The 20,099-nt window shown below is 37.3% G+C and overlaps 1 protein-coding gene across 1 annotated transcript in view; it reads right to left on the minus strand.

Moving 5' to 3' along the window:
• The window catches only part of OSBPL10 (oxysterol binding protein like 10), a 118,109-nt gene that overhangs the window by 64,504 nt on the left and 33,506 nt on the right, over nucleotides 1-20,099 (minus strand). Inside the window, exons 3-4 of the mRNA XM_063325243.1 lie at nucleotides 18,437-18,516; nucleotides 6,652-6,843 (exon numbers count right to left, since the gene is read on the minus strand). Coding sequence (XP_063181313.1) covers nucleotides 6,652-6,843; nucleotides 18,437-18,516 — 272 coding nt within the window. The remainder of the gene's footprint in view (nucleotides 1-6,651; nucleotides 6,844-18,436; nucleotides 18,517-20,099) is intronic.

The following is a 20,099-nucleotide window of genomic DNA, read 5'->3' on the forward strand; positions in this document are numbered from 1 at the left end:
GCCATTATTAAACGATTGAAAATTATTGTCTTTGCACATGCTCAAGTATTACTAAACTACAGACTGAAAAAAAATTAATTAAAAAAAGCCATGTTTGCATCATTTATATTTTTCAGATTTGGAGGGGAAAAAAAAAAAAAATCAGAAATAATGGGCTGGGTTCACTCTTGGCATAACCTGCATGGACAAAGGGTGTAATTTTAGTAGAACATTTGCTCTATGATTCCCATAGCAACCTTCATTCTCCCTGCCTGGGTATCTGCAATCCAGGATGACTCAACCTTTCCATGAATACAAAATCAAATGCACAGAACAAGGTGCAGTTTAGAAAGGTGTAACTTATATGCAGTCTTAGCGACCTCAAAGATACTGCAAAGGCAAGGTAAAGATTCAGAGAATACAAGAGTATTCCACTCATGTTTATGTGATTTAATAACTATTGGTTTATAGTATAACAATACTTTACATTTCCTCATCCCCAAAGTGGAATAGTTAATGCTACTTACTGAATAATTTTTATAAGCACATGCACACTTACTAGTTTGGAAGGTACTAGGCCGACACTCCCAGAGATTTAAGCATCCTATTTATCCCCTTGGAAGGTGTGGGTTTATTGATATTCGCAGTACTGACTTGAGGTAGAATAAACAGATATAGGAGATGAGACTTCTATAGACAAGTCAAATAGCCTCCAAAGAAATCTGGTTTAGAGTGGAGATTGTTTTCCCTGTTTTCCACCCCTTGCTAATTAAAATAAAAAATTTGTGACAATGAGTTTGCAGACAAAAGAAGTGTAATACATACAATGCACATAAAGTATAGATGTATTGGTATTAAGATGTAACCTATTAAGTAACATACCATTTTCTGACCAGCATCCATCTACAGTTACAGACCGACTATTTTGTGTATGATATGATGCACCTGATTAAAGATGATCAAAAGGATGACCCTTTACCTTTAATTCATTATGTATAGTGGGGGCTGGGAGGAAGGTTTTAAATACAAGCCCAGGAAAAACTGTAAATCTATAACTAACAAAGGTTCCTCCTCTGTGTTTTCCCTTCTCTTTCCAAAATTACCACTCACTGCACCACCATATCATTTCTCCAAAAGAACTGAAAACAGGATACTTAGATTTCAAAAGTGAAACACTATAAATGATTTCTTTAGTATCTTTAAATTACCAATATGAAGCTCCCTGGTCAGTCCAACCGAGAAACTATAGAGTATATTTACTGTACTAGTTTTGAAGTGCAGGAAGACTCTACTTAAAAGAATCAACCAAACTGCCACGAAGAAAACACCACAAAGCTACCTTTTACACTAAAACATGCCTAGAAGGAAAAATGGGCACGATTTTAGGTAACTAGTTTTATATCTGCCTAGCAAAGGCACAGCAGCAGACTCCAGCAGTGCTATTGCAGCTGCAGTCCATGGTTATCAGGCCTCTCCCTGATAAAGCATCCACATTACTAGGCCTGAAAGACTGAAGTTAGCCTAGTTTAGCAGTCCATCCTATATCCATACCTTTTAGTCAGGTAAACATGATGAGATCATTTTCATCTTCTAAAAGCAAATATTTGATTAGTCATGCAGTCCTGAAGGTCATCTTTATCACAAAGCTTGGTCTCACCTTCCTACGCTCCGAAATCAAGATGAGAACTGTCAGTGAAAGCAATAGATTTAACATATAGCACTTCTCCCTACTTACACAGAAGTTTACCAAACTAATCAAAATTATACACATACTTTCAAAAACACTTCAATTGTTAACAGGATTTTTTAAAAATGTTCTTTGTGCATACTTCGCACTGTTTAGGCATGATGTTCAAGGATCCAAATCAATATTTTTACCTGTGCCCTTATCGCACAACCTCACATAACCTCAATGCTATCCCAAACACCAAGAGCCGCAGCATGCTTTTTGCTAGAACTGGCATTAGATTGATCTTATCCATTGACATTTTTACGTACACACTTCCAGAGAAACAAGGAGGATTAAAAAATTGAAATAAAAAGCAAAACTTCACTTTTCAAAGCTGAAAAGTAAAATTTGGCATGGAATGAAAATCATCAGGTTTTCCCCTACTACCAGCTTGAACACCGATTACAAAGTTTTACCATCAAGAAACTCACAGCTTAGTGTATGTACGTTAACACATGTGGAAGCCCTGCAAGTCTGAATGCTTCTCCAAGTGGTTTGAGTACTGCATCTACTTTTTCACCTACAATGCTGCCTGTGCAGTGCTTTAATTCTATAACAGAACACAGTTATCCACAGACAACAGTATCCTTTTTTGCTAACCGTAGCTAGTCACAGCTCCTAATTTTGCTATCCCAATATTACAACGACCTGAAGATGTTCACTTCTCACTTGAAAATTCCCAAAGTGTTTTAGTATCATATCTCTTTCTCCTAGTAACCACATAAAATTGGACAATTGCAGCCCCACAAATTGCAGGTAAACCTCACTCCACCTCCCACCCAAGGCGCAAGTCCTAGATTTTCCTATATTGTAAGGCAGGAAGCAAAGAACTATCAGCTAGTTGCGTAATTCCTGCAGGAATCAAACAGTAATCACATTTATACATGGCAAAGGACATGCAAGAAGCAGTAGGACTGTCACCTTACCAAAAAGCAGTCTGAAAGCATTCTACCAAAAAGCAAAAACATTCTGGAACTGCCCACTGGCACATAAAATAGATGTCACACTGGTGGAGGCCCCATGAAATCTGGATCTCACCGTACCAGATGTTCAGAAACACTTGCTGATGTCTAGTCCAGTGTAGAGCATCAAAAGTTGTAACAAACACCACATTTCCAAAGGGATCAGAAATTCCTCTATTACTTTTTTTAATTATGGAAAAAAAGTATTTCTCTAGGCTTATTTTTGTTAACTTCATTTAATTTCTCTAAACTTCTGTAAATAATTATATAAGTCACTATAACATGTTTGCATACTGCAATTCTTAGTTCTTTCACAACAATGGCAGCACTGGCAGAGGTCATACAATAGTCATAGATGTTCTCAGCCAAAATAAATGCCACTCCAAGATGAAGCGTGCCACTATTATTTAGTTCCGTGACAGCTAAAATTTAATATGAATTGTGACGTGGCCAGTTGGCTTTATGTTCCAGTTAATCTTAACTGCCTGCAGTAAAGAATTCTGCAAGCATAAGTCTTACCACAAATTGTTAAGAGGATAATAATATGCATAGTTTAAAAAACAGAATTCAGTTTCATGACCACACATAGTTAGGTTTTACCATAAAACCACCTGCTAAAAAATCAGATGAAAGCACCCCTTTAATAATAAGTTATGGCCCAAATAAAGACATAGTATCTTGAATAATTCTGCATAAAATGCAACACATAGCAGATCAGCTGTCCCAAATCAATGTATGGTGAATTTTAGTTTTGATATAACATTCCATAAATCAGTATGGACTGGACTATTAATATCAAGTTAATATAAGCAAAAATCTGATTTAGGAGAGCAATATTATTTTAAACAAAAAAATTACGTTATGATGAAAAAGAATGTTCCTGAGCTCTTTTTCAATTCAATGTTATACAAAAGTAGTTCTGAGTATTAAAAGTAAAATTTTTATAGCAGTTAAAAGTTCCATATTCACACTCAATTGTAATTTACCAAAATTTTGAAAAAAGGTAAACATCTAATTTCACAACAGAAACACTTACTACATGTGTCATTTTGGAGACCTATGCAGTTGCTTTTACTATCTTTACCGAATTTTGCATCTATGTTGTCTAAAAAAAAATAAAAATAAATTTAATCAGCCACAACAAACAACAGAAGGAAGCAATGTGTTGTTTACTCTTGCTATGAAAGGAAAAAGGGGGAAAAAAAACAACAAAGTATTACCAAATATCGTTGCATTATGTCAATTTGTCCTATTTGCAACATGGCAATACACTTCATTTTTTCCAAATAACATGGACAAATCCAGAAAACCTGGTCAAGAATTGAGTAACAATTTCAGGTTCAGCATTTCCCAGAGAGATTGACCAAGACAGTGAAGACGTATGTCCCACGTGAAAGATTCCCGTTTTGCGGCATTCTTGTTTCTCACGGATCTTATATATAATATTGTTGCATTACCGTAACATTGTTTTAAAACTTAAAAATATGTATGCTGCTTCGCATTTTCCAGAAGCATATCAACTCTTTCCATTGATTGAACTACTGTATTTTGTAAGATGTAAAATTAGTTAATGTAGTCCTATTAATAGTACCATAAAAAAAAGCTTATTTGCATGTCAAAGCTTCGGTGGCTTCATTCTATAAAGGGAATACTAACACAGATCCATAATCATTTTGCAGTCTCTTCGCTTCATCCAAATCATACCAAACAACTCCCAAATAAAACGCAAAGATTTGGGTGTTAAAGAGAGGATTAATTCTCTCTTATTGTACTTTTAGTTCCTATTTCTCCTCGCTTCAAATTTTAAAAAAAGGACTAGCACAGATTTAAGTGCACTTTTGTGAAGGCATCTGGACCCATCTCTTTATTCATAAATTTAACAAGGGAGAGTACATCTAACAGTCACCATTGACTCATAAAGGGAACAAGAACATTCCCTGACAAAACAGGCAGCATATACCCAAGTCTATTGCAGTCACTCTGGGAAAGGAGGGAGAAGGAAATGTACGGAGCATGCCACTGAAATTAAATCTGTCTGCTCCTTTAATCTGGAAAAACAGACTTATCCTTTCACAAGAGGGAAACAAGATCAGTCAAGAAGCCACTATTTACGTGAGTCTGGGAAATAGGGCAGAATGACCAATTTTTCCACTAATACGCTCACTTCAAGAAGCAGCACACCAAAAAAAACCAAAAATCAATACACAAAAAGGTAAAGCTCATATGCCTCGTTATAAAATTTTCTTATGCGTTGTTTATTTTAGTACCATTTTCCCTCCCTGAAAAACACTCATTTCTTTTAACCTTCAATCACTGCCATATGTTCAATGTCTAAGATTTTTTTATTGCAGCCCTCTAAGTTGTTCTCACAGGATTTGGTGCTGCAGCTAAGGAATCATAAACATCAAACACATCAAAATAATTATCTTTCATGATTACAGATTACAGTCCTGTAATATTTACCTTTTTGCAATGACATCACATTGCAATACACTGCAAACAAATGTGCCAGCAACCCCCAGGCCTTTTCTGCAGGGATGATACCTAGCCACTTTTTCTCTGGTTTACTATAGGGTAGTGTTTATTTCTTCCTTCCCAAGTGTAGTTCTTTGCATCTGTTGACTTTTTCCCTTCCCAACTTATTATGATCAGCTCATACACTAATTCTGTCTTTTAAATTCCTTTCAACCCTACCCAGCTTCATTTGATAAAGCTGCAACAGCCCCCACTGTTTATTTTATTAATAGGTTTAAGGTACACTCTGAATTCAACCTATGAGAGCAAATACGTTTAGTAAGGCAGAAACAACTTGGAGGAGATGATTGGTAGGCAAAGACAAGGTATTCTCATGAAAAACAAACAGATGTGAGTTTTCTATAACGTGGGTGACATTCAGACAATGCGCTCTTCAGAGCAAGGAATGACTATTGTTAATAGAATAGAGGATACAAGGGAAGTTTTCACTTTTAATGTTGCTAGAAGAAAAACAAGCATTCTTCATCTGGATGTGTAATTTGAGTCTTCATTGTGAGCACACGCTAAGAATTTATTCAAAGTCTTAATATGAAAGGTGTCCATTTCTAAAACATTTAGGGAGTATAAACTTATAAGCAGACTTTTGAGATTGCAACTTGAGGGGGTGGGGTAATTATTTTAAACCCACGTGATAGCAGAATGCTTTAAAGAAGCGAGGCTGCCAACAGTTTCTTTGGTAGAAGAGGTGGAAGGGGGACCTTACACAGACATTATTAGAGAATAGCAAGAAATTCAAACAAAGCAAAAATAACGAGGGATGAGAGAAAGATGAAAGTCAGTTCTGTGCAAGTCTGCCATAGTATTTAAGCTTAGAACTCTGTACTATTTTTGTTGTGTGGAAGACAGACTTAAATTATATACGAGTTATACTTCTTAAACCCTGGTAAACACACTTTGAAAAAAAACATGTTTTCTTGTTTGCTTTTCACGTGTTTAATACAGACAATTCCATCACAAGGCCAGCAATAGAAACCTCACAACAAAATTAAGACGACAGCCATATAGAAACTGATGAGTATGGGAGCCATGCCTTCTTTCACATTCATTCATCAGACTTACTCAAGTTTTTGTTTTTCTAGTTATATTTAAAGGCTTCAGGGCCCTCTCTCTAATCTGAAAGGTTTCGCTGCATGCAGCTTGAAAGAGATGTTCCTCCAGCACTGGAGCACCACTGCAAAGTCTGAGACCTGTGGCTAACCTACTTCCTCTTTTAACGATGCGCACACACTGATTTTAACATCGGCACAAAAAAAGCCTGTATAAACCAGACTTTAAGCTGAACCAGAACTAAAGACCGCCTTTTTCTCAGCGAAGGGATCAAAACAAAGCAGTCAAACATAAAGTAGGAAACAAAGAGAACTGTTAACTCGCCAGGCTTGATTGCTTATTCTAAAGCAAAATAAGCATTTAGAAGTTCTAGCAAAACAGCAGATTTTTATCTCTTACCTCTCTGACTTCATGGAGTTGACCAGAACGTTGGCTCTTCGCTCTTCGAGCAGCTGCAGGTGATTTGTGGTGTGTGATGGTTACAACAGTTGGACCACTTTGATTCATATGTTTCTGGCCACTAGGAGATGCAGAATTAACTGTCCCAGGCGGCAGCAGAGATGAGCTTCTACTTCGCGAGGATGAAATGCTCTAGAACAAGCGATGAGATGTTGACATCAGCAACCTTTACACAAGTAAATAATTTACAATTCAGGCTATAGATTTATTCTACTTCCCTCACAAACCTAAATCTGGAGGCGTAACTGTGCTCAGGACTGATTTATTCCTTCTGAACCATCTGCATTGCTCAGCAGGGATCCTCTTGGAAACATTGCAACTACCGCCTTTGTTTTTTGGATGGTCTGAAATTGGCCTTCACAAAAATCTTCACAAACTCTTACATATTAACATGCTGCTAAGTTCTCACAACCATACTTTTTAGGAAAGATTAGGAAGGACTTTGCAGACAAAGTAATAACAATGCCAACACAAACATTTTTTATTAAGCCATTGACCTATAATTCACCAAACTGGTGTGAACAGCAAGGAAGAAAGAAATAATCTTAATGGTTTCACCTGATGAACTTCTGAAACAGCGCAGTGCTGGTTCAACATTACAGGAACTGCAATTTTGGCAAGGCAAATCCACACACCAATTAAACACTAACATTTAAAACAAAACATGGCTTAAAGAGTTAACACATTTTGGAATAAGCTTGGAATAAACCCTAAATACAAAAAAAGTCAGAAATAAGTCTCCAACAGTATCTGCAGTGTGAATATTCTTAACACACAACCTATATAATCAGTCTGAACGTTCAAGAACTTTCTCTGTTCTCATCTAACCGTTTGACAGTGCTGCCATTTGGTTTGCCTTCTGCAGCCCTTAAACCTGAGTCTTCCTGGAAGTCTTTAGGACAACAATTCTCAATCAAGCTCAGATGTGCACTAGAACACCACAGGACATCATATATGAGAGTGTAATATTAAAGACCTTTTCCTTTCTATTTGAACAGATTGCATTTGTAAGGTGAAAACTGAAACAGAAAAACTCTTACCTCATAAAACACAAATTGCTTCAGAGCGTGACATTTAGTAGCACCTTAAGAAAGTGAGGTAAACATGCTGCCCTATGGGTGAAATACAAACCTTGCACAAGCAGTGATGGCAGCCTTCAACACTGCTGAGACAGTTACCGTCAACATGGGGTACTACTCTTGAGTCTGCTGGCAAGTGCGCAAAAAAATATTACTTGGGTACAACTTCTTTCCTTATCCCTTACAGGTCAGACTTTGGAATTCTGTGGTAATTTCATTAAAAGACTTTAAATCCAAGGTGGACGGGTTCCAACTAGCACTGGAATTAAAGCCAGGCCTTCTGTTACCACTACACTGACTGTAAATGACAAGGCAGATTATCTGCCACTGCCAAGAAGGAAAAGTGAAATAAGTTACATGAACCCTCTGCCACCCCCACACAAAACCAGACTTCAGACTTTTTGAAGCATTTGAATGTTTAAAAAATGGGTTAACACATTCCCAGCGTGCAGAGAGCTGCCATACTCAATAGAAATAAGCATTATTCCATTGGTCTGGACTTACGTTTACAAACACTTCCAAGAATCTGCCTGACTCTGTTTTTGCAACAAATGTATTCTTTATTACCATGACTAATAAGATCATAATAATAAGCATCTGTAGAATCAGACATTCAACAACTATCCATCCCTGATGATAATTCACAATCGCATTAAAACTGGATTTGACGCTAAGGCAAAAAAAAAAAGCACGGGGGTGGAATTTGTCAGAAGGGCACAGAAGGTTGCTAGGTTTTTAATCCATCTTCCATTTGAAAGAGCACTGCTTAGACATAACTACAATTAAAATAAGAGCCAGAGAAAAAGGTATTTGTGAGGAAGAAGGGGAACTGGGTGCAATTGAATTTCCTTTTTCAAACAGAAGTTTCACAGTAAAAGGCTATCCCTAGTATGTAATAGCAGAATACACTTAGTGATGTTTCTTTTTTAAACTGACGAGCATCAGAGTACTTCTAAACTAAATATAGGATGCAGATGAAGAATAAGATAACTTATTTTGTTTTCAGCATAAAGTCAATTTATCTCCCAGTTTAATAAAAGTTGGTTTTTGAATTAAATCTTCTGAGAATCACTGACATTCTAGTATCATGCAATAACAATATTAAAAATATTAAAAAACTGCTACTTTCATACAGCTAAACTGATGCTAAAACTCAGATAAACAGCAGCAATGTAAAACAGTCAGTTTAGTCATTAGTTTTGCTTGAAAGAAAACAACACTCTGTGAGAAGTGAAGTTTTATTATGTTGTGATTTTCTTGGGGGGGGGAGTTAAAGATCTGCAAATAACAAAAGTAACATAAAACAAATATGGAAAAATCCATGCACCGTTTCTGTTTAAATACAGAATCAGGAAGGAATTTTAGGAGAGGAGTAACTTTCAAAAAAAACAGCTGCCAAAATAATCTCATTTAACCTGAACACTTTGAGAGATATGTTCATATATTGAAATGCGTGTATGTTCTAAGTTAGTATCTATATCATTGATAATAGTTGGCAATTCAGTGCTGTTTTTCCTCAAGACAGTGTTTCAAACTGCAGTGTACTATCTGCAGCTGACCCGCTGCTCCCAACAAACACCTTGACTGCAGCTCACACCTCACACTTTCTTTCACCATGTCACCTAATATGATATGCCTTTCACCAAACCCCGCTTACGCTTGGGAGTCACAAATTTGGTAGTGAACTACTAGTACAAAAGCTGCTAGCGAGCTGCGATTTTTTTTAACTGGCTATGTATCACAAATAAGTTTTGAACACATTTCCAAGAAACAGATATGCCCATCATTTTAGGAGTCTCTTAATCCAGATTAGGTTTTTTTTCCATGCAAGATTTGCTCTAGTTCATACCACAACTCACTGGGCGACATCAGCTACACTCCTAAACTGTGACTTGAGGCAGAACAAGCAGACCGTGGGCCCACAGTGCATTTAGGATGGCTTTTCATTAAGTTTTGCAAAGGCATGTGGCAGCTCACAGCAACTGTTGGTCATTTAGGACATGGAGTTTGAGAATCAGTGGAGCAGGAGAGAAAAATGAGGAAGAAAAGCCCGTCTGTAGTATCAGTAGTGGGTGATGCTCAACACGGCTGTCCTGCTACAGGGACACTGGGTAAGCTCAAATCTCTGTGTACAGAAGTCCACAGCCTGGCAAGGGCTGACCATATCACGCTGCCCGGTGTGACAGACATTCAGCTGCATGCCTTGCCCTACAAGAGTGTTTGTTATACGATCTCTAGGGAACGATAACCTCTGCCAGTGAGCCTCTCCTAGAGTCCTCTCCTTCCCTTCTCAGCACAAGATAGTTATCAATCCTATGCAGCTCACCGAATCAGGAAGATTGGCAATCGTGAATTTGGCACAGTCTGTGCCAAATATCAGAGCCGAATACGCTGAATAGCTCCTACAGGTCTAAAAGTAGGTTTTCCTCACCTCTTTGTTTTCTGTCCCTTTATACCCTTCATCCACCTAGTGACCCCATGTTTCCAACCAACGTGCCAGAAAACTCCACCAGCCCACAACACAAATTCTCTAGCATCTAATTTGGGATTATTCTTTAGAGGACATCTACAACATACAAATTCTAAATGAGCTTAGCACCAGGACCTCTGGCTACCCATGAAGCAATCCACAGGCAAGGCCCCGTGATAAATGTAAAAAATTACAACTTACAACTTGCAAAAGCAGTCACACACAAAATGCAGGTGAATTTTTGCAGGAGGCAGTTTCTACAACCACTCCAAACCTTTCAAATTGGGGGTCCACTCCTGAATGCCACAGAGAACAGCAGCAGAGAACTGTGCCTGCTCCTCCAAGGAGACAGGGGCGGCAGCTCATTCCTTCTGACAGCTTCTTCCTGCCACTGCCAGAAGATGCCTCTCCAGGAACTATACACTCAGCCCTTCAGGCGCTGATGAATTCTACAACACATTGTCAACACCTATGTCCCAGCCAAATGCTTCACTCCTCTTTTGCACAAGTTTTTCCAATTAAGCACTGTGAATGACAGGCATCTCTTTCACATTGATATACAGCTGTGCAAAAATCAAAATTTTCCATTTTTATTAAAATGTTAAAACCTGTGTGATGTTTTCCACAGCGAAAAACACTCTAATTACATATCATACTACAACAGTCATTAAAGTCACTCTCCCAGGAAATCAAAGTAATGACAGTAACTGAGGGATCTTTACTCCTAATCCCCTCTTCCCCATAGCACTGCTGGTATGACTGCTCTGCCCCTCTATTATCATATCCCGTTTTCTTTGGTCCTACTGCTTTCTGGTTTGCAAATAAATAAATAAATAAAAAGACAGTGAAAAATCTGATGAAAGGAAGACATAAGCTCTTCAAAAATTAGTAATGCATGGTGCCAATAATGAGTCAAGATATCCACAGGCTGAAGCATCCCAAAAGGATTACAAATATTCTTTCCTGAGGCTACACTTTGCCATTGCTCCAACATTTGCCTGCTAATAAAATGAAACTAATAAAAGAATAATAAAGAAGCTAATAAAAGATTAATTTCTAACTGTGTTCATCTTGGGTTTATGACCTAAAGTTAGCTAAAGTACACTTAGCTAACACAGAGTTGGGTTAAGAATTTTGCTTTAGTAGACTGTCCATCTCCAAGAAAAAAAAGCAGCATAATGGATGCTTCCATTTGGATATCAACAATCCTAACAATTAAAGTAATGTAATTGTACAACAGCAAGTTCCAACAATACTAATCTTTTCATGACTCACTCTCCCTGGAGATGGTCATTCCTGCTCACAAAGATGCTGAAGTGTTTTTCACCATTTACCAGAAGCAAACAGTTTTGTTTATTTTGTAAAGTAAATGCAATGTTCCAGAGATCAATAAACTAATTTCTGAAGTGAATTACCATAACTGTTTATGGCCAATAATCATAATTTTCACAGGCTCTGTGCTATAGATGTTGTCTACAGAATAATAAATACTGAAATGACATTCCTTTACTCCTTTGCATATATATAGCACAGAACCAATCCCTACGTGCAGCTTTGGAGCAATGAGAAGTCTCATGCCGTCAGAAAGTAATTACAATTTTGAGACACCACCATTCAGTATTTTAATTCCCATCTACTTCTTTTCCAATGCATCCTAAGTAAACAAACATTGATAAAAGAAAGATATGGACAGAGATCTGTTTAATTTACATTATAGTCATTCACAAATATTAAAATGCAAATGACTGAATCTACGTAACATCCAAACTTCAGCCCTGCAAAGGAACCCGGCTTATGATACGCTTTGCACATTTGTGTAAAGCACCATCTATAGTACTAACTTTTCCAACAGAATATTACAGTGCTGCATCATCTTCTATAAGGCAATACATGTGTCTGCTTTTAAGCAAGAGACTATGATAATCATTCCATCATAAAATCTTTTCTTTGTCAAGAATTATTCGAGCAAGCTCGTGTTCAGTTGTAAATGGATATTTTTTTTCAGTTTCTGTAAAAGGATTTTGAAAGCAGAAAGCTGTGAGCAACTCTTATCCTCATGCAGCTTCCAAAGGCAGGAAAAAAGGTGTCAAACACGCATATCTACGGCCAAGCACTGCTTCCTTCTCAGCCTCACCACTGTGAGGATTTCCAAAGCATGTTTTAATTAGAAGCACCATTCTTTAGTTGACTCCTATAGGTCAGGGACAAGAGGAGGAAGCAGACGTGCATACCAGAGGAGGGAAGAGTGAACTTGCTCAAAAGGAAAATAGGTTTGATGTGCATAAAGGAACCAAAATGTGCAAAAACAAAACTCACAAAGACTTGAAACTTTCACTAATCTGGCTTTACGAAAATGGTTATCAAGCAGATGTTAAAAATACCCAGTGAATAATACACTTAGAAATGTAAAGGTATCTCCACGGCCATTTATTAATAAGGCAAGAAGAAACCTGATAAAACTGAAGAAGGGCCACCAAAGATCTGATAGCCATTTTTCCAGCTGTGGAAAAAAATTACACACCTGCCTCAAAATGATTTGATAGCAAGTGTTGACCTCAAACTTTCAGGCATTACTACAGCTGAACGGCTACTGCAGTTACCACTGAAAGGGGTAGGTTTGGACTTTTTTCTCCACCATCTCTCCATGCTGGCTCTGAGGCCCATTTGACCTCATGGAGAGCCACGCTGGGGAGTTAAACCAGAAAAGAAACAGAGAAGCAGCCATACACAGAGCTGATCTGGCTCCCCCAACTGCCTTTCCAAAGAGATAGATGATGGTTATAACAGGCACCAGGAGCACTCCTTGAGGCGAAAGTGAGCAGGACAGCCTCTCACAGAGGCATGCAGTCATCAGGTTGATTCAGTTTTAAATACAAAGCCTCAAACTACACCAGAGAAAAGTTAGGTTTTGGCCAGATCCGTTTCAGCCATCCTCCATTCAGGAGGAAGATTACAGCAGGGCTTTACCACTAGAGGCTGCTGGAAGCAGAGTCTAGCTTCCCCTGTATCACTGCTCATCCGATTCCTCAGTGGGCTGCTCAGGTAACTTTAATAGGATGCCATTTTTTGTTTCTGATGCCCAAGCTAACACAGAACCAGAAACACAACTGAGCCCACACAAAGGGTGGCAGCAGAAGGAAGGGTATTGGACTCACATTTACAGCTGCAGGGAATGAGCAGATGAGTTCTGATGAGCTGAAACGTAAAACCACATCATTCAATTTTTAGCAGCTCATGTGTGCAGCTCCAAACCAGAAGCTGGAACAAGGGGCAGTCTACCTCCTTATTCTAGCACAGACCTAAGCTGAAAGTAACCATCTGAGCAGAGTTTAAGAGAAGCTACTTCACAAGATCAAGGTTTCTGTTCCCTGCCACATTCCTGATACACACTGAGAAATATGAGGGTTATATGCCAATCCAGCAACTGATCCACATGTTGGAATTAAGAGCTGGTATAAAAACCCGCGTGTTTGTTTTTCGTAGTGCTTTTACAGCCACCATCATTAAACAGTAGAGAAAAAAGGGGTATGAAACAGAGGAACCAACAAGCTTGTGACAATTTATAGACATAAAATTATTCTTTGAAGTTACCATAAAAATTATGCATAAGCCTTCTTCTTCTTCTTGGAAGCATTTTATATCACTGAATTCCTATTTGACTAATGCTTTAATTAAGACTCATAAAATAATATTCACTTAGAATAGTCTAAAAAAACAGCAGTCTTATCCAGACATAGAAGACTTCTTCCAATACAGTGTGATTTGGCACTCTGTGGAGGTTGAGCAATCTGTAATTAAGTGAAATGAGACTTGTATGGGAATACGAAGAACATTAAGGCTATCTTACAGCATGGGAATTATTTGCCAGAGAACATTATCCTTTTACTGCTTTTTTATCATTAAGATGTAAAATTTAATTAAAGCAAAGTGACAGACTTACCTTGTGTCACATCCAATTGTTAGCAGTATAGCTCACCTTTGGACCATTAATTAGGATGCAACTAAATTTAGTCATTAGTATATAACTTTTTTTTTTTTTACTTTTTTTTTTTTTTTTTTTTTAAATTGCTGCTCTACTTAATTTCCTCCACCACTCCAGTCCCCAGCTGAAGCTTTAAAGATAGCAAGGACAGCAAGTCATACAGTAGCATTCTGAAGCAAGCAGTAGCTTTGGAAAAGAAAACCAGTGCTGATCTGGATCCAGTGCAGGAAGAAGCAATGCTCTCCTATGAATATTTCACAGAAATAGTGTCATAGCTTCAGCTTTGAAAAACATTCTCCAAACTCTCATGTTTCCTATCAATCTCCTTTCAATAATATCTATTCAAGATTTTTAAAATGCATTCTCTCTCTCTAGTATGAAAGGCCTGTATCTAAGAGTTGCTTCACTGGTATGCTTGGAAACTTTCCCACTGCTTGCCTGGTTATCCCATTATTTTTCCCCAGTTAAACTGTGTCCCACTTTCATAAGATAAAACATACCCCTCATTGCATATTTTACACTTCCCATTCCACCTCCTTCTCAAGTGTATGACTCCTAAAAAAAATAGCTAGAAATTTCTGCCTCTCGTTCTTCCTGTGAAAAAGATGAGTTTAAGATGTAGAAGCTGGGAGCAAACACTCAGGCTCCAACTTCCCAGATGCAGAAACATGCCAGTTCCCAGCAGAGACAGAGCTTGGATTCTGTTCAAACTCCAGAAGTTTAAAACACTACTATCTCTCTGCCTGTTCATGACAGCACTATGAGAGACAGACAATTTGCAGTTATGACTTACTGCAGCCCTCGAAGTATGGGGAGATGGGGGAAGAGACAGATCCAGCCCTGTTGCCAGTAGACTAACTAACCACATCGTGACACTCCTATCAATGGTAGGGCTATTTTAACAAAATACAAAAATACGGATTTTTGTCAAGTCCTCAATTATGCAAAAGGAAGTCAAACACATACCCTTCTCTGTGTCATTATAGACCTTCCTATGTAATTCCAGTCCCTAAGCCCAACACAAAAAAACCCCAAATCTGTAAGGTGGCTAAAATAGCAGCATGCTTTTTTATGTAAATTTAAATATTTTCAACAGCACGTTTCCACTCCCATGCCAATAATTATTATACTAAAGTACTTTCACCTACAATAGAAAGGAAAAAAACCCACAAAGAAATGCAGCAGTTTTTGCTTCCCTTACCTTCTACCAGGCAGTGGTTTTGAAGTACGAAACTTTGAGGAAAAGAAAAAAAGAAGTTATAGAAATGCTTTTTTTTCCTAGTTTCTGGAATCTCTGTGAAGAGATATCTGTAACCAATGTAACCAATATCTGATCTCCAAAGTCTAATCATTGTAGCATTAAAGCTTCTGATCACTTACTTTCTTAGAGAAAAGCAGAGAGAAGCTTTAAAACCCACTTGTAGGTGAAATCCAAGTTAGCATTATATGCAATGCTAAGGTCAGGGAAAATCTGCCTCTTTGATAATACTCTAACCCTGAGAAGATAGGAGGAGAAAAGGGAAAAAATTATATTGAAAAACAAGACGCAAATCTTGTCAAAAGAAAGGTTCCTAGGAACAGGTAAGCACAACATTGCTTCAAGTACGGTGCACTTCCGAACTAAGAAGCAGAGTCATCAGTGGCCTCAACTGGAACACATAAATTCCCAACATTTTATTTTCTGGACTGTTAAGTTTAAAAATACAGAAGATATAAAATTTCTATTTGCTCTGTGGCTTACAAGAGTGGGGAATTAAGAGCACTTCACTAACAAAAACGTCAACTGAAAAGTGACCTAGTCTGATTTTAGATGTAGACTTGTAATACAGAACTAAGAAATGTATTTTAATTTTCTTCAGCATTTCTATTTCATACTAAATGGATCCAAGCTAATTAAAATTTATGACTGGTTGTATCAACCAAAATGAATCTATACTGTGGCATTCTCTGTCAAGTTTCTGTAACTGATCAGTCTTCCAAGAAAAACGCATGAACCCTTCTCCTGCTGTTTGAAATAAACTTTCACTTGGTTCCTCAGTTACGTATGCCCACCACTTCTCAGTCAAGGAAATCCTTTTATTTTCTTGCATGCTGAGCCTAGGAACCAGAAGAAAGCCACAGCAGTGGTGAGTCACTATGCAAGAGTACAACTACAAGTCTAGAGAGATGCTCCCCATTCTAAGCCCTTCCTGTTTCTAAAAGTTGCACATTACATCTTCTGGGTCAGACGCCGTCTTTGTATTTAGTAGCCCCCCCACTCAATTAGTCAAGACTTTCTAATAATATTTTGCCTTTCAAATACTTTTCAAATCTATATACACTTTTGGCATCAAAAGCATTCCTGTTTTCATTCATCTCCTTTTATTTTGATCCTGTTTTCAGCTCATTTTCTTTGAGGCTCCTCCATACTGCTATTAACAGCTAGAAAATACTTCCTATTCAGCCACTCCACAGCACTCACTAACAGTATACTTCCCTGATTTGCCCTTTCCCTTCCCATCATCAGAAAAGAGACTCCAACATAGTCAAGTTTTGTCACACAGAGTTCATTCTGTACAGAAGAATAAGAGATGAAAAGTACTTTCCCCCACTCCAGTGTTTCTGTTTCAGAAGTGGAAGGGGGCTGATAAAAGTATTCAACATAAGTGTTCGACAGAGTTAGAGCAGTCTAAGTATTCTCCCTTTTGTTCTCTGCTCCTTTCCTCATAATCCCTAAAATTCTACTCGATTTTTTTGCACCACTATTAATTGCTGGACATTTTCGCTGTTATAACACCAAGATTTTTCTCTTGACGTATAATTAATTCAGAACCTATCAAAATACGTAGATAATACTACTGCAGGAGCTCGACATGGAGAGGCAGTATGAAAAATTCTGAACATAAATTATTACCAAGTGCAACAGTTTTTACCTAAGGAGGAAAAATGATCCAAACTTCACTTACACAAAATCAGCTTCAATTCAATTACTACCATTCTGAATGAAGTTTTGTATTAGAATAGACACTTCTACAGAATTATTTATCAGGATGGGGCCAAAGGAGAAAAACAAATCCAATATTAAGAAATATTACCAAACTAATAGAGAGTAGAAGTATAAGAATCAATTTTCCATTGCATAAGTCTCTGATATCATATACACTCAGAAACACTTCTATTACCTTGTCACAATACATTATAGATGCCAAACATTTAAATGGGTTCCAGAAGTGACTAGAAAACTTATTGAGGAATAATTCATTGATGGTAATTGAGTATAAAAAGTTACCGTCTCTATCTAGCACAGAAAGTCCCTGAGCTGCAAATCATCAGCAACTGTATGAGTATTCTGACCATGCGGAGTTTCAACTTTCTGAATAGTACCGGGCCACAGCTATATAAAAACCATATATTTTATCTGTCATGCATTACAATTGAAAGAGTACTGAAACACTGAAGTTACTTATTATCCTTCAAAAAGGGTTTTAATTATACCATAATTGCTTCCCGACAAGTCCACATCACTCACAAAGAAGGAAAAAAGGTTGGTTTCATTTTATTTCACACATTTCAGTGAATGCCAGTCCCCTCAAAATACCATCCATCTTTTCAAAGTCCAACTTTCAAAGACACTCAGGATCATGACTCTAACTGCAGTTAACATAATACTGATATTGTCAACAGAGAACAGTCCAGATATTTATTCGCCTGTCTGAAATATTTACCTGTTTGAGGACAAAAATTCTGACATCACTTCCAAAGAGAAATACATATAAATCTTCATATGATGACCTTTCATATTTGGTAAAGTTGAAGATTGACCACTGCTAACATTTAACTGAAGCTTCTATAATAAAAGCCATTAAATTTTATAAAATAAAATAAAACTAGTATCAGTTAACACTTTTAAATACTAATCAGGACATCACACAGGTATTTATTAATAAACTGTTGATCCAGCCACTCAATTAACCATTCATTAACAGCATCCAAAATGCACTTCATTAATTTCTCATAAATAGGACAGTCTTTATTTAAGATCGCCCAATTAACTTAAGTCTGCTCCAGTTAGTGAGGAATGACTTGTTGCTTTTATTGATAAACCTCTGAACACCAGCCCACTAACTACAGCAGACAGTCTATTATCCAGATCGTGCCATTCTTCACCTACACCACTTAAAATATAATAGTTACTTCTCCCTCTTACTTATTTACCTTAGAATTACCTTCCTTGTGATGTTTGGCACAGGATCGAAGCTGAGTTATCCAGTACTGTTTCTCCTTTGCATCAGCAGCTAGAACAAAAACAAGAAAATGCAGGGAATCACACATAAACCAATACTCTTTTTTTTGTGTAAGAGGACATTATGGGGTCAGGGTGGGGAGGAGAGAGATTATTTATTGGTTAGGACATATTATAAATTCTAATTTACGCTACGTAATTCAGTACATGTAAATTCTTTAGTACAAAACATCCAAACTTCAACTTAAGATGCTGCGGCCAGGTGGAAGAGATAAGCTCATCATAGTTATCTCCTCCAAGTGTTATTTAAAAGCAGAATTACCTCACGATGAATTTTTTTTTTATTTTTAATCCACTTTTCTTTACTCATCTCTCTGTGAAGGACAAGGGCCACATCACAGCATTTAAATCAGCGAAACCTCTACACTCAGGTTGTCAATCAGCTAGTAGACAAGCTACCAGCTCCCCAGATACTTTAGTACTTCTGTTTTAATGTAGTTCAACTAAATCTCTCTTTAAACCTGTGTGTCATTCACTTAAAGACACAAGAATGAAAAACACATTTTCCCCCATACATCTTTGTAAAACGGCTTTAAAAATTATTGAAAAGATTGTCTGCAGTCCATATCAGGTGGCTCCTGTGTAATATGAATAAGTATAATTAGGAGAGAGGTTTGGTTTTGTTTTTTACTTTTAAACAAAACACTACTAAAGCAATCCTAACTAAGAACAGCAATACAGACTGGATAATTTCAGTAAATATTTTCTGTTACTTCTTCTGCTATTAAGTATCTCAATGGTTATTGACTCAGCATAAAAATTATTTACTGATTTGAATCAAATTCATAGATCTCATTCAATTAAAAGCAGCACATTGTAAGTAGTTTATAATCTCAAGTGATTGGAAAAGCCTCATAGTGGAACCACAAGTGTTCATGATTTCTAGCTGTGCAAATTCAGAAATATTTTAGCAGAAACTCTCCCTGGTTGTTCTTCTGTTTCAGTTCTACATATAAAACAGCATCACTCTGTACAACAGGGGAGTCCTACATACTCTGTCCTGCTAGCCAACTGATAGACTGTGGTCAGAATAAAACTAACATAATTTTAAACTTCTGTTACACGTCACTTTTTTAATTAGTGTATTTTTTTACAAACTAGTTTGATATGAAAGTATCTTGACCAATCAGCTATACTGAAAATACCTTTGAATCAGAATTCTGGGGTTTTTTTAAGAAAATAAAATATCTAATGTAACTCTTACATACTCTATATTGTCTTTCTTACATTTGGGAGCAAGGGAAGGCAAAATTTTATTTTAAAGGTGCATTCAGTTATTCCAAGGCTGACAAGAACAGAGTTTCTTAACAGCCTTCTGAGGGCATTTCGCCCTTCTCTGACCCATCAGCACATTCATTACTGCACATTATCTGCAGGGTGGTGGCAGGGGAGAACAATATTAGAAGTGAAATGCTATGCTGTGGACAGCAACAAAAGCAGCTTTTTCTTCCTTCCGAAGCAAACAAGATATACTGTACAATCAAAACGCCACACTAGCAGTTTACAGAAGGCATCTTCCAGTGCTTAAAGTCTATATATCGTAAATTCACACATATTTAACTCCAGATTACTGTT

The sequence above is a fragment of the Chroicocephalus ridibundus genome, chromosome 2, assembly GCF_963924245.1.
Source record: "Chroicocephalus ridibundus chromosome 2, bChrRid1.1, whole genome shotgun sequence".
NCBI classification, from domain to species: domain Eukaryota; kingdom Metazoa; phylum Chordata; class Aves; order Charadriiformes; family Laridae; genus Chroicocephalus; species Chroicocephalus ridibundus.